Source organism: Alosa alosa, chromosome 20 (genome assembly GCF_017589495.1).
Source record: "Alosa alosa isolate M-15738 ecotype Scorff River chromosome 20, AALO_Geno_1.1, whole genome shotgun sequence".
Lineage (NCBI taxonomy): Eukaryota > Metazoa > Chordata > Actinopteri > Clupeiformes > Clupeidae > Alosa > Alosa alosa.
In genome coordinates this window covers 21,596,317-21,612,454 of record NC_063208.1, presented here as the reverse complement: position 1 = coordinate 21,612,454, position 16,138 = coordinate 21,596,317, and the positions used below count along the sequence as shown (strand labels likewise).

Here is a 16,138-nt window from a genome sequence, read left to right as displayed (position 1 = left end):
CTTCTATAAATGTGATGATGGTTTTGGTTAAAATATAATGCACATTGTTTTGGGGGGAAAAACATCTGCTAATAAATTTGAATATAAACATAAACATAAACGAACACAACTTCCTGCACAATCGCTGACTGCACCTTTAAACATGAAAAATAAGAAACATCCTATAGGCCTACTGTGTCCATTATAATGGCTTAATGGCTGGGAAACAAATCTATGGCATATGAGTTGCAACCTTTTATTCCTTGTGTCATATTTAGCCTACATGCATCAAGGTAGCCTATCTAGGAGGTAGGCTATTTCAAACATCCAAGATGAACTTTATTTGTATTTATTTTTTTGCCAAGCACCAAAAAGCTTTGCAGGGATTGACATACAATTTTTCCATAAATGCTCATTTCACTGGTTTACAGTGTGGAAAGCTATGTAACATGAATATGCAAATTTCATACACAGGCACATGGCATCAACGCACACATAATGTAGCCTATGTGACAGAAAAGCAGAAAGCAAGACTCAAGTGCACCCACAGAACAATTCCCAACTTTAGCTATGCATGTTAGCTATGCATTTCGATGTGACAGACAAATTCCCTGACAGACAGGTAGTCATATCAGACATTTAAAAAATCAAAAGACAACGAACAAGAGTGTGATGTGTCCCTCAGATAATTGTAATTGATGCAAGGTGAAATACCCTGATGATAATGTAGCCACCGTAGCCAAGCAGTAGGCATGGCAGTTATATCCATGGTATTGGGCTGTTCTTCATTCCCTTCCGTTAATCAGAAGTGCCGTTTACGGCCATGTTGCCCATGGGAAGAATTGCCCAGTGCGTGGCGATAGAGGTGAGACCTCCGTTGTAGCGGCCGCTCAGGAATCGCAGCTCGGCCATTGGATGGACGGCGTACATGTTGAAGGTAGTTCCAGATGGCTGTCCAGCAATCATGGAGCGCCCCCTGTTGGTGACGATGAAGAGAGACTGGATGTAGCGAGAGAACTTGCCGGAGACTTGAACGATGAACTCGCCGTCAAACAGCTCAAACTCAAGCTCGGTGCCACCTGTAAAACCAGCAAGTTGCGACCATTCGAATCCATAACGGACCTGGAGGCTAAAGAATAGGAAATAAAATCAAATTAGGGAAATGGCATTTTTCTGGCTGTTTGCAGTGGCGATTCTAGACATTTTTAACAAGGATGGCCCTATGGGGCACTGATTAATTCAAGGGTGGCATGAGGCAAAACATCCAGATAAATAGAAACAGGCTCAAGATGTTAAATTAGCACAAATACATTAGTAAACCCACCAAACACCATACTCATCAATTGAAGGACAAAGACCATACTCTCACATACTGTAAAATGTCTTTGTATTTGAATAAAATGCAAATACAAATAAACAAACATATTAAATTTAAGTTGTCTATCAGTGGGTTATGTTGAGCTAAAACAAATTCCATCATGGGGACATTAAAATATATTTTATTATATGGCTATCTATGGCCATCTATTTTTGTAGCTGTTAAAATAATTTGACCTGCTTTTTTTGTCTGAGCTGGCAAAGAGCTATAACAAAGTAATCCAAAATCAACAAACACCTCTCAACTAAATGCTTAAAATACTTTTGTATGAAACAGAAATGAAACAACAATTAAAGACTAACCTTAATCTAATCATAACGTTACATTCATAATGCTACAGACCCTAAGGCTCAATCCCATTTGTTATGCTTCTCCTTCCCCTAGCCTACCCCTTGTCCCTCGAAACAGAGTGGCAATACATAGCCGGGTGAGAATATTCCCCTTGGATATAGGACACCATGCACTAGCCTATAGGGGACAACTGGGACGATCAAAACATGTTTTAATTACACGTAATTTACAAAGAGACCACACCGAAAGTTAATATTTTGTCACTAGCAATAACTTACATCTGCCTTTTGTCAAATACAGTTGCACTTTCAGCTCTGAACAAAACTGTTCAGGAATTCTTTAAGCAAAAGTGGAACATGCACAATGTTTCATTTATCCCTCCTGGCCGGGACGAATAAAACAGGCATGGGGGACGAAATAACCATACAGTTTAGCCTAAGCTACGTAAACTTCCCAAAATTTAAATATTTCACAACAAATCCTTGACTGGTTGAATTGTCACCAGAATTCATATCGCTACCTGTAGCCTAGCCGATGCGACAAGTGTTTATGAGTGAGCTTGATGAACCATACATGAAAAGTTGTCTTAACATTACATTAGGACCAGGCTTGGAATTTCATAATTTTAGGTGCAAGGCCACTTGGCCTTCAGTTGGGCATGTTTGGCAGGGGGCACAAAGGCCACACGTCAGGGCACCAAGGCCAAAGTTAACTATACAGTAGACATAAAAATGATCAAAGTTGTATTTAGTCTTTTCACAACAGTAGACCTGCATCACTGTATGAAACATGACAAAAACATGAAACATGACATATTACATAGAACTGTAAATCATCTGATTTTACAGATATCTAGGCTGTATTTAACATTTATGTTTTATTTGACCTGCTATGAAATTTAAAGCCCAAAGTTGGAGACATGCATGTAGATATTTGCTGCAAATTCAAAACCGGATTACTCTGGAATTGCTATCTGTACAGGGGAATGCTTTACACCTTCGTGTTCGGTAAGGTCTGTTTATTCTGATATGTTTGTATGTATTGTTTGTAATACGGGAAGAGTTCGCAAAGCATTCCACCGAGATGAATGGATAGGGAGATGGACGCAGAACTGTATAATAATATGATTAAATTAAAGTTACTTTTCTCGCGAACTGTTTATCACAGCAACTAGTGGCTAACATCGTTAAAAGCTAAGAAAAAGCTATTTCATGTGATGGGATACATGTAATGTCTGTGTGATGAGTAGGCTACTTCGCGAGTAGTTCAACAGAGAAATGGGTGAATTTGGACGCTCTTTCTTGCCGTGCGCTGTCACTTTCTCCACTGCGTAAAATAATAAATTAATTTGCACTGTGAATGCTAAGATTATTTTGACAGGCCATAGGTTAAATGAAAATCAGATGCAAAGCAGAATATTGAAAGAAGGGAGCACCAAGGCCACAGTGGCCTGTGAACCTCCGATTTTCAAACCTTGATTAGGACAGTATTATCATTAAACACTTTTACAAAAGTAGGCCCACAGTTAACACTTAATGACCTAGCAAATGTTGGCTGCGCAGGCTATACAATAAGCAGGTAGGAAAATTAGTCTTGGATGACGTGATTCAACAAACGCAACTTGTGTGTGTGATTAGATGAATAGGCACTGGCGGATGCGATAGGTAAATAGATATCTTTGCCTGTTATCACAAGCAGTAGCCTGTAGGCCTAAACTCACATGCTAAAAACAACTAGATGTACCGCAGAGCGGTACAAAATATGACCGCCGCCCAGTCCAGCACATTTTTTCCACAAAAAGAAATCACGCTGAAAGGCCTATATGATTCTAACTGTCTCACTAAATTGCATTATCCACACTCAATTCTGACTGGTATCTGCTAGACAACAAGTACCAAAACATGATTAGTTCATAGATTTCACATGTAAAATTCATTTTATACAACCCCACCTCCATCTTGCCTGTTTATAATTCTGAGAAATTCTTGATTGTTTGTGTTATGTTTATGTTATGTGTGTGTGTGTGTGTGTGTGTGTGTGTGTGTGTGTGTGTGTGTGCGTGTGTGTGTGTTTGTGCACATGTGTGCACATGAAATGGGTTAACATGACCCCTGGAGGCAAACATACGGAAAAAAATGGTCATCCTAGGCTCTACAGTTCTCAAGATATTCACAGAGAACTGTGTCTGCCCTACCCTCCTTTTAGGGGTCAAGTCCAGCGGGGGCTACAGATCAAAACGAAAAATGACGGTTCCATGCTATCCATGTGGGGGTACATGCCCACCAAGTTTTGTGTACCCCGGTCTTTCAGTGTCCCAGGAATCCTTGTTGGTGTACGTCACTAAATGTACACATAAATTATTTTATTGTAAGGCCCCCCATGAACGAAAGTACACAAAACTTGGCATGCATTCGGAGTGTGTCATAATGATCCTACACTTTTAATTTTGTGCAGTTTTGACCTTGTCAGCCAGAGATATTGTGATGAAAACACCAAATGTTTTGCTTTTTAATTTTTAACTAGGTGGCGCTATACATGAAATAAGTGGTAATGGGATGGGTTGACATGCCCCCTTAGACCAACATACATAAAAAAGATGGACCTCCTAGGCCCTACGGTTCTCGAGATATTCACAGAAAACTGTCTCCGGCCACCTACAGGCCAGTTGGTGTATAGTAACATAAATTAATTTATTGTGTGGCCCCCCATGAACGGAATTCCACAAAACTTGGCGTGCATACAGAGGGTGTCATAATGATCATACACTTCCAATTTCGTGCAGTTTTGACTATGTTAGGTCACAGATACCTTCAATTACACCACCTCATTTTTACTTTTTTGTGTTTAACTAGGTGGCGCTTATACATGAAATGAGTGGTTATGGAATGGGTTGACATGGCCCCTTGAGATCAACATACAAAAAAAATGGTCATCCTAAACCCCACGGTTTTCGAGATATTCACAGAAAACTGTGTCTGCCCTACCCTCCTTTCGGGGGGTCCAGTCAAGCGGGGGGGTTACAGATCAAAACGAAAAACGATGGTTCCATGCTATCCATGTGGGGTTACATGTCCACCAAGTTTCGTGTACCCCGGTCTTTCAGTGTCCTGGGACTGGGAGAAAAAAAAAAAAAAAAAAAAAATCTGACTAAACCTATATGACCGCCGCTTCGCTGCGGGCGGTCATAATAAGTCGTGTATAATGGCAAGAGTGTTTGCCACTTTCCGAAGTCTGTCTGACACTTCAAACTAGCGCTGCAAATGCGTCAAGAAAGGTCCCGCCTAGCCCGTCATAATGGCCAATCGTGAGACTAGGATTTGGGGTGGCACCTGGGGTGGCCAATCGAATTTCAAGGATGGCCTGTGCCATCCAAAGCCACCCCTCTGGCTCCGCCCCTGGCTGTTTGATAGGCTACTCTCTAACAGGCAGTCATAACAGTTTTGTTATTTGTTTGTCATTGCTCAGTTGTCTGTGAGAGAATTCCAAAATATCTAATGGATTGCCTAATGGAATTAGATAAATACCAGTAAACAGTAGACTATGTTACATATTCTTAAAAAAATAAATGAAAGTATCAAAATTATTTTAGCAAACGTGTGTTCATTTGATGATAATGCCATTTTAAATTTAAAAATAACGATTAAAATGCAAACATTGATCTCTTCAGAAAATACAGTAGCCTAATTACAGATTCATCAAATCAAATTGGTGATTTGTGCATAGATCCCTGAGCGATCCCACTCACACACAGAGATTCACTGGTAATGTGTCTCACCCACGGATGTATCCATTATCCCAGATTCTGACTGCTGTGATGCGGCCATCCCCTAAAATGGTGTAAGAGGTCCCAGATCCCCCACCCACAGCTGGGGAAAATGAGAAGCCAGAGGCTGGAAGAGAGACAGAGGACACATAAAACTTGGTCACTTTAAAAACCTTCCAGCTTGCTTCAAGGTTCTCAGGCCACATGACCTCTGCTGCACATCCAAGGTAATTTGACTTGAGAGAGTAAAATATGCTCTCTATAACATATTAGGCTTAACTTATTTACATAATGTTGTTATATGCATGCTGCTTTGCTTTCTTAAACACAATAGCAACTGACAACTGGGTATATAAGGTTATGTTTTATGTAATGGTACATTTAGTGTAGTTAAGTTTAATCTAGTCTAATATTGTGTGTGTGTGTGTATGTGTGTGTGTCTTACGGTCAGCCCAGACAGCAGCCAGGAGAACAGTGAAGACTAGTAGAGCCCGCATTCTGTAGAACAGAGGGTCAACATCAGCATTTCTAAACTATTTTTTATTTATGTTCTAATAGTCTCCAATGTACGACGGAGTATTAGGGCCACACATGAAGGAAGAAATATTTTTGCCATGACGAGATTAAACTCGCCATGTCGACATTAGGCCTAAACTCGACATTTCGAGAATAAAGTTGAAATGTAATGTCGACTTTAATCTCAATGTATCGACTTTAAAGTCGCCATGTCGACATTAAACTCGACATTTCGAGAATAAAGTTGAAATATCGTGTCGACTTTAAGCTCGACGTGTCGACATTAAACTCAACATTTTGAGAATAAAGTTGGTTTGAGAGAAGAGAGAGAAGTACCGCTCGGGACGATTGAAAGGGAGGACGAATTAAACATTCCAGTTTTCTTCGACTGCAACAATGATTAGACATAGGCCTATATCATGTGAACAAAACAGAAAACATTAACCTCCGTTGCTCAGCCAAATACTTTCCTGTAGGTCCTTATCACGGAGTTACAAGCGATAAATGCGATGGTCAAAAGTAGCCTAAACGTCATTAGCGTTTTTTTATTTATTGTAGGCCTATTATTAAAGAGTGTTTTTCATCTAAAGGTTCAACTTCATGCTTATGCACTAGACTAGGCATACTAGGCGCTCTCCCCAATCCTAGAATTTCACATTGCTTGTTTGTAATGGATGCAAAACAGCCTATTGCTGAATGTCTAGGGACGAATGAAGCTGTCCTCCTCCCGACCACCCTATATGTACTAGTCGCCTACATGCACACATATGCACACACAGTGCATAAATAAAGTATACATGCACACATGTTCCCTCACGGGATCAAAATAGTATATATGCTTAGGCTATACCTGTGTTTATAGCCTCCTATGTTTATTGCAGGTGAGACATGGAAAAGCAGTTTTAGAGAAATTAGTTAACCTATGGAGAGTGACGGCCTGGTTCATGAAGGGCAGTTATTTGAATGTGCGGTGGCCTTACCCACGTAAAACAGAGTGAAATTGCATTTTGTATAGAAAAATATCATTGGATACATGTATTATTCTAGCTATATACTAAATGACATAGTGCATGGTATTTCCAACCGCGAGATACAGCACTTCATGATGACGGCAATGAGTAGTTAACAGACAAGACGCAATCTATCTGAAAGTCGACACGTCGAGATTAAAGTAGATATTATATTTCAACTTTATTCTCGAAATGTTGAGTTTAATGTCGACATGACTACTTTAAAGGTCTCATTCACTGAGAAACCGTTTAATACTTGTTACTTTCGAAATACTATAGCTCACTCCAAGTTGCATATACATGCTACACGTGAAAATGATCTTCTACCCCCATTGCCCGCATTAGCCAATGAAAGAAAATACACGGAAAAAGAAGCGAATCAGAAAGAGCCCTTCCCAATGAGGCCGAAGGGAAACTGATTATTCATGGCCTCGCCCACATTGGCTTGTGACCGCCTACAGGAAGACTGGAAGATTTTGCGGCTAGGGGATTGTCTCTCTGCAGCTAGTAGGAGTTAACAGCAAGTTGCTAACATGGCGGGAAAAAAAAAATCGTGCCTGTGTTATTTGTGGCAATAACACATCAATGTTGCATGTCTTGCCTTAGAAACATGAGTTGGGGAAGAAATGGTTCGGATTTATCGTTGGAACACCACCACCGAAGTAGTGCAACATTAGTTCTGTGTTCCAATCATTTCGACCACAGTCACTGCCTACAGTTAGAAAGTGGTTTTGCATCGATGTTCTGAAAACCTGGTTCTGTACCGTCATGATGATCGACCACCAGCTCACAGGCTGTAAGTACAAACAAACTTTTCCACCTAACGTCTGTTACAAAATAGCATGTTCATATTCTTCACGTTAGCATGCATGAAAAGGGTACAAGCTAGGCTTAGGCTAGCCTAACAGTATATTACAGGAAGCTACACCAGGCACTTAACTGAAGTGTTCTGTTCGCGACGTGTAAAATCAGAGAATGTCTAATAGGAAGGGCTCTGGTAAAATCCATTAGAGGAATGGTCTATTTTCCCGAGCGTAGCCTACAGGCCACTAACACGCCAGGTGTAGCTACTTCCATTGATTAGGCCTATTGGAAACTAATTGTTGCAGTAACATTACATACTTGTGAACGGAATGCTTCAGTTACGTGCCTGGTGTAGCTACACTCATAAGAAACTGACCACACTACCCAGAAATTTAGCTTGTTGAACCTATAATCTTCTAACCTAAGTGTTAGACCACAAATAATAATATTAGCAACAATATCTTATGCTCAACTAAGAATGCGGGTATTGTTCTAGTCTAAACAGGGAAAATCAAAAACACAATACCCGTGCACTATTAGGCTAAGTCACTAGAGCTCAGGTATTTTCACTTAAGTCTAATTTATGTCTTCTTGCCATTATTACATTGACCTTTGTAGGCCTACAATGATGTTTTGTTTGATTACTTGCTGTTTACTTAGTGTTTTGTATGTCTTCCAGAGCACATCCTCATGTCAGGCTACACAGCTTTCTAGCCTACATTAGGTCATCACGTTAGAAGCAAAGGTTTGTGATCTAACTTTTATTGTTGTGTTAGTTTCTAGAAGTCTTTTTCTAGTAGGCTAATACAGGTTCTTATGTGCTCGTCAATGTTTGGGAAAGTCAATTCATGGATTTCTTCAGGTCACTTTCCACAGGTGTATAAAATCAAGCACCTCGATTATGAATGTAGACTGCATGGTGCTTGATTAATACACCTGTGTAAATGGACCTGATGAAACCCATGAATTGCATAACAGATAGAATTGATATTACCGAATGTCTTCTTGTGGGTGTGCTACTTAGTAAATCATACACCTTACCACAGTCACTAAAATATTTTTGTTTCCATTATGCCAGTACAGTTTTGTGTGAGTGAATGTCCTGTGTACTATTAGTATCTTGTAACTTGACAGTAATACACATTTATTTACTTTAGGTACCCAAACAGAATACTTCATGAAAAGTATGAGTATTGATACAATACACCATGGGCATGGGGGCCTGCTACCTCTACTGCCATCAAGCCTGTTCATCCAAGGCCAGCTAGAAGACCTCGGGTTGATCAAGAGGAGGAGGAGGATGAAAGCGACATCTCCACAATAACACCTGATGGCTCCACCTATGGCCCAGCGCAATCAAAGAGCAATGTAATAGAATCATCACAGCCAACGAATGTGTTTTGTGTGTTGTCCCTTCGGATCCCCAGGACAATACAAGCCGAAACAGCAACTCAGACCTTTTTCCCTAAATAATCCCAGCACCATTTTACAAAGGATCTGTAGGCCAGATGTCTGCATCGTCTGGCAAAAAGAGGACATTGTTAATTCTGTGCATAGTTTGATAGTTTGGATGTTCTTGTTTTGTGTTTGCATTATTTTGATAGACTGCAATATTACTATTTGTCAGTGTTTCACGGACCACCTAGCAAAAAAAAAAAAAAAAAAAAAACAGTAGACCTACTTCAACAGTATATTACACAATAGGCCTTCTCACTGAACCACCTTGCTTGTTGTCTTTGCACCTTGCTTATGGTGTCAGAGGATTCATATGATTTAAACTGGCATAGGTTACATCAGTGTTGCAGAACTGTTTGGATTTACATACAAGTTGGTTCAATATTGCAAACAACTCATCTATTATATTTATCACATCTACTTGCGGAACACTTGAGATAGCTTGCGGACCACACTTTGAGTACTGCTGTATGTAAATATAATAAAGTTATTTATTGAAAATTTACCTGTTTTGTATATTTGTTTTAGGAGTTTCATCAGTTTTTGTCCCTTTTAAGCTAAAGGTTTATCTTACCCTTCATATCTTCTGTCTCACAGAGGGCCATAGTTGTCATAGTCGAATGTTTAGTGCATTTTGAAGGGAGTACATTATGCTAAGGCAGACTGGTTCTAATCCTGGGTACAGGGTCATACAGACAACAGGGGTACTGGTGTTGACCATTTTTCTAACCACATGAGCAATCCCCTTACGAAAAAGTAGTATAGGAATCTTATAGTATTTGGGACAAAATATTATAGTAATCTTATAGGAATAATTGGGACATACTGTAAAAGTACTACTAATAACTATATCCTGTAACCACTATAGTTTTTCTATAGTAGTCTTATAGTACCTATAGTATGTCCAAATACTATAGTATTCCTATAAGATTACTGTAATATTTAGTCCCAAAATATTATAGTAGGCTACTTTTTCTGTCATACGTGACAGAAAACAACTTGAGTAGGCTAACCTCTGCCATTGTCAGGCTATCAAAGCCATAGTTCTCATTACCGGAGAAGTCTTGCAGCACACATTCTCTGCTTCTGTAGGCATTCTGGTACAATTCCAGCAAAATATAGCTAGGTAGGCGTGTTTGCATTTAGATCTATATATATATATTGGGCTATGACCAAGTGGTCTTTCAATGATAGTATCATGGAATTCAAACCATAACTATCTAGCTATTCCGATAGCATTAGCAGGCTAGGTCAGTGGCTGAACTGCATTTAGGGTGCTTACCTGTGTTGTGAAGTAAAATATCTACAAAGGAAGATTGCAAAGACTTTTGATTGTGTAAAGAAATAGGTCTTTATTTTAAAACGTTCCAACTGTTTATTACTTGAAAGCAAGATGGCGATTGTCACAAGCGTTTACCTCTTTTAGGAGAAATTTTTAAGCTGACAGGCAATTGTTACCATTCTATTAAACCAACGTTCACCGACAAGCGATCAGGAAGCGGTTCTTCTTCCTACTCGAATATTAGGATCAAACACATGAAGTTGTATCTCGAAGACATTTTGTGCAACAGTTTTGACTCGAGTTTTAGCCAGGTTTTAGCACTGTAAAGTTGAATATGGAGCATAGCACAGGCAGAATCGGATGAGGATGCACTGGAGGAAGCGTCACAGTACTGTTAGCCAATCAGAGGTGAATTCATTAGCATGTCATTAATATTCATGACTAGAGGCAAAATCCAGTCGTTCCTCCCCGCCCACCTTCCCCACCAAACTAGAACAGCATGAAACAGACGCAGGACAGCATTTTTTTCACCAAAACCAGCTCACAGGGCATTCATCAATACTACAGACCACTGCAAAATTAATGAAAAAACGATGAGATGAGACCTTTAAAGTCGACACGTCGAGATTAAAGTCGACATTACATTTCAACTTTATTCTCGAAATGTCGAGTTTAATGTTGACATGCTGACTTTAAAGTCAACATGTCGAGTTTAATCTCGCCATGGCAAAAATATTTTTTTTTCTTCATGTGTGGCCCTAATATTCCGTCGTACCAATGTACACTGACTTTAAATGAGAAAAACAAATAGAATAGCTTATATCAGGAAATTACCTTGTTGACTTAGTGCACTGTCCAGACTGTAGTTAAAGACAAAAATAAATGCATAATTATGTTATTTTTTAACAATATACACATGCACACATCAATTGCATTGCAGTTTTATCAATCCTATCATCACATATCTGTTAATCATTTTCAAGATTGCTTACAAATAATGTTTTAAAATAAGTTGGAACATAGGTTACACTGTACCAATGGTTAGAGGCTGAGGGCCTGCAGTCAGGTTAGGTCAGTGCATGGGAAGCTAGCGAGTGCTCCGAATGCTGAGAACAATCCAGTGAGCAGAGTTTTATAGTGGTGTGGCATTTCACAGGCTGGGAGTCTGGATTTTTTTTTCATGTCGCATACTTTGCCTCTATAGTTAGATACACGGTGGAGTTTTTTTTCCGATCTAAGAGTCCTCTTGTTTTACTGGTTCGTAGACAGCACTACAATTGGACAAGGAAGAGAACATAAAGATGGAAAATGCCTTGTTCCCCTGTTGTCTGATTTCATTTTTCACATTGCTGCTGGGTGCGTTGTTATTAGTCGAGATCAGAGACAAACATTTGCGATTACTTCTTTACTCATGATTAATCAAAAATCCCTCATGCAGGCATGGACCCCACAAGAAGAAATGCTTGTGAGTGTTGTGTTTATTCACTGGATTTTGAAAGCATTACACTTTTACCACACTCACATGTGTTTGTTTAGTGTCATTGTCCTGCTGGAAGGTGGTGCTCTGTGAAGCTTTTCCTCATCCCCTGACAGGTCATCAAAAAGTGTCAGTATCAGGGGAACTCTGTTTCAGGAAACTCTAATGACCTGATGCCAGTGCTTATGTCAGCAAGCTATTATTATGAAGATGGTATGTGAATTCCAGTCAATGTGCAAGAAGACAAAAGGTTTTTTTCATTGACATTTCCTCATTGATTTAGCGATATAGCACAGTAGAGTGGCGTTGGTATACGGGTGTGTCTCAAAAAATTTGAATATTGTGAAAAAGTTAATCCCCACACACACACAATTTATTTCAAAAAGCTCATGAATCAGTTTTCTAGATTCATTGAAATATGTCAAGCAATTTTGTGTCAATGATTATGGCTTAGAGCTCATGACAATCAAAAATTAGTTATATCATCAGTTATCAGTATAGTACAGAAATGTCTGTTTCCTGAGGCTTTTATCTCTTAGTCTTCAGTAAACACAACCACAATCATGGGAAAGACTGCTGACTGGACAGTTGCTCAGTGGTCCAAACTCCTCTTTTCACATAAAAACAAATGTTGCATTTAATTTGAATATCAGGATTCAATCAAGTGTCTGGAGGAAGAGTGGAGAGGCACAGAATCCAAGTTACTTGATGTCCAGGTTGATGTTTCCACAGTCAATGATGATTTGGGGTGACATGTCATCTGCTAGTGTTTGTCCACTGTGTTTTATCAAGTCCAGAGATTTTAGAGCACCTCATGCTTCCATCTGCTGACAAGCTTTATGGAAATTCTGATTTCCTTTTCCAGCAGGATTTGGCACCTTGCCCACAGTACCAAAACTGCTAGTAACTGGTTTGCTTACCATGTTATTACTGTGCTTGATTGGCCAGCCAACTCGCTTGACCTGAACCCCATGAAAAAGGGACCAAAAGGAAAATGAAACACAGACCCAACAACGCAGACGAGCTGAAGGCCATTATTAAAGCAACCTGGGCTTCAATAATGCCTTGGCAGAGCCACAGGCTGCCTGCCTCCATGCCATGCCGCATCGATGCAGTAATTCTTGCACAAGGAGCCCCAACCAAGCATTGAGTACATAAATTGACTTATTATAACTTTTTTTCTGAAGGTTGACATTTCTGTTTTATGAACTTTTTATTCTAATATTTTGAGATACCCGATTTTCGTTTTTCATGAGCTGTAAGCCCATAATCATCAAAATTAAAACAAAAAAGGCTTGAAATAGTTTACTTTATGTCATTTAGTGAAAATGTTCACTTTTAGAATTAAATTATGGGATGAAAAAAAATACTTTTTCCATGATATTCAATTTTTTTCAGACCCACCTACTGTAATATATATATTGCATTTAGCACATGATGTAATTTGAAAACTACTGTCCTGATTGAAAAAAAAATGCAACTGATCTCAGCTGGATCTTCAAGATTTTTTTGAAGGTAGAGAGGGACGCCCCTGCTCTGGTAGTTTGTGGTAGGTGTTTATCCAAGTCACGCCACGGCAGGGGCCACCTATGCTGTTCTTTGTCAAAATCAGACGACATATTTAAAGCAGCAGTAAGGGGTTTTGGTCTGAAACTAGCAACCCTATCAAACCTAACAACATCAGTTGGAACCCTGAAAACCACAACAGCCCAGTTGGCAAACTAATCCTAACCCTAACCCTAGTTGGAAAATGAATTGTAATGAAATGGTCCAACTGGATCACAGAGCATAGTGCATGGCGTGGCTTGTGTGGTTCACTACATGGGGTCATCCCTATGTTCCCAGGGTCCTATGTTCCCCAGATTAGTTGAGTTCAGTAATGTAGTTTCAATGTGAGAATCAGTATTTTTATTCAGTGGTGGTCCTGGGGTACCTCCTTAGTCAGAATGATGGTCCCTGGTTCACAACCATTTGAACACCCCTGGTCTACATCATACAAATTAATTTAAATACCAGAACTAGCTACCTGTAAAACATACCTCAGAAAGGGGCACAAAGCCTATTTTTTGCTTTGAGAGCAATTCATCACAATCTTCTTTCAACATTTGAATGGTCAGAAAATAAACTATTACCAGAGGATACATTTGGCACTCATAATTTCTATAAATTTGATGATGGTAAGTCACACCATTTAACACCATTTACCAATATTACACGTAACCTTCATCGTATTGACTGCAAAGTTCAACCCCTAGACACAAACCTGCTCACTTGTAGCACCTTCAGATTAAGAGACGGGCTTGTTAGCATTACATCTGCTGCTAGCACTTGTCTTATGGTGCTCAGTGAGAGGTTTACTAGCAGGGCCGGTTCTAGCCTACTACATTTGGGTGGGCTGGTAGAAATTTTGGGTGGGCAACATGGCAAAGCAGTCAAATTGGATCAAAATTTACATAATGCAAAACACAAACACAAACAAAACAAATCGGTACTACCTACAGTTAAGAACAAAATTCTTAGGGACCATAGTCTCATCCTCTATGAAATGGGGAGACAACCTGAGCGGTATCATTAACAAAGCCCACCAGAGGCTCTTTTTTCTCCGGCAGCTGAGAAAATTTGGGGTGGCCTGCAAGGGGATGCTGCAATTCTATCGCGCCACTATTGAGAGTATTCTCTCCTTCTCTATTACTGTCTGGAATGGAAACGCCACTGTTCAGAACAGGCTACAGCTAGACAGAATAGTTCACTCGGCCAAGAAGATCATAGGTTGCAAACTCACCCCCTTAGCAGAAATCTACAAGGCCCACATGCAACGCAAGGGCATGAAAATCCTGCTGGATGCAACTCATCCTGCCAACCACCTCCTTAAGATCCTCCCATCAGGTAGAAGGCTGAGGGCTATTAACACAAAGACCTCCCGCTTTTTAAATAGCACATACTGTAGTATAATCAGATTTTTAAATAACTCTCCACCCTTGCACCCTTACCTTATGGAAGCAGATCAAGCCAGCATCAAGCATTGCTTTTTTTTTTTAGCAATATGTTTTAAATTGTATTCATGCTATATGCCACAGTACTATACAGTATATTTATTTAATTTATTGTCATCATCACCCTGTGACATTGGCACTTTTGGAAGTGAACTTAAATCCTGAACTTTGGGTAAACTTCCACTAAAATGTCAACTGCCACTTTTGACTCTTGCCTATGTAGGGATGAGCCATGGATGAATGTACTACTGTATGTCTGATGTCTATGTCTATGTCTTTGGCTTCTTATCTTTGTTTGGTGTTGTCTTGTCTGTTGGTGTTGTCTTGTCTGTAGAGCACACTGCAGCAAATTCCTAACACTTCTGTTGTATGGCAATTAAAGTATTGAATCTTGATCTTGAATTTATACCCCTGGGAAATATTGATTGAATGTTGATTTTCTCTTTATCAGTATGTTTGTTCTGACTGAAAATTACACTGCCACATGCCAAAAGGTTGCAAGACAATGTGGTAGAAACCTGGAATCAGAAGCATTTTTATATTCATGTTTTTTAACATTTGTATGAAAAATGATGTGTCCAAAATTATACCTACCCTATTTAAATAACCAATGGAAACATCTTTATTTGCCTCACAGCTCTCAAAATGGTTCTTATAATACTTACCAAGCCTTTCCATGTCTCCACAATGATGCTAGACTGCATCTTTTTAGCAGCAATACAGGTTTTTAGGCAGGAATGATTCTTTGCAATCACTCTGGCCTTGTGCTCACTTTTGGACAGATTGAGGTCTGGACTCTGGCTGGGCCACAATATTGTTCTCTGTTAACCATTTCTTGCCTTGTTTGGCTGTATGTTTTGGATCATTGTGTGGTTTAATGGCCCAATGCTGCCTATTGGGGCAGGTCTCTCAGCAGACTACATGATCTTTTCCTCCAAAAATCTTAATGTAGCCCCTTGTTTTAGTGTTACCCTTTACTTTGAGAAGGTCACATGTATACAGCAGGACAGAGAAAATGTAGCTCTCTGCTGCCCTCCTTTGGATATCATGGTAACATACCAAAATTCAGATCTGCACACATGCCAAAGACACATGCGTATCTGTGTTGTGACCTTTCACTTGAGGGTTTTTCCATCTGCCATGTCATTCAGCAACTCCACACAGGGAGGAAGACCACATTCTAACAGCAT

General features: G+C 39.6%; 1 protein-coding gene across 1 annotated transcript; it reads right to left on the bottom strand.

Moving 5' to 3' along the window:
- Nucleotides 1-777: 777 nt before the first annotated feature.
- LOC125285705 (zymogen granule membrane protein 16-like) lies at nt 778-15,626 on the bottom strand. The gene is made up of 3 exons (XM_048230251.1): nt 15,614-15,626; nt 5,424-5,538; nt 778-1,108 (listed from the first exon to the last, which is right to left on the bottom strand). The coding sequence occupies exons 1-3, from the start codon at nt 15,624-15,626 to the stop codon at nt 778-780; spliced, it is 459 nt and encodes a 152-aa protein (XP_048086208.1).
- Between the last annotated feature and the right edge of the window lie 512 nt (nt 15,627-16,138).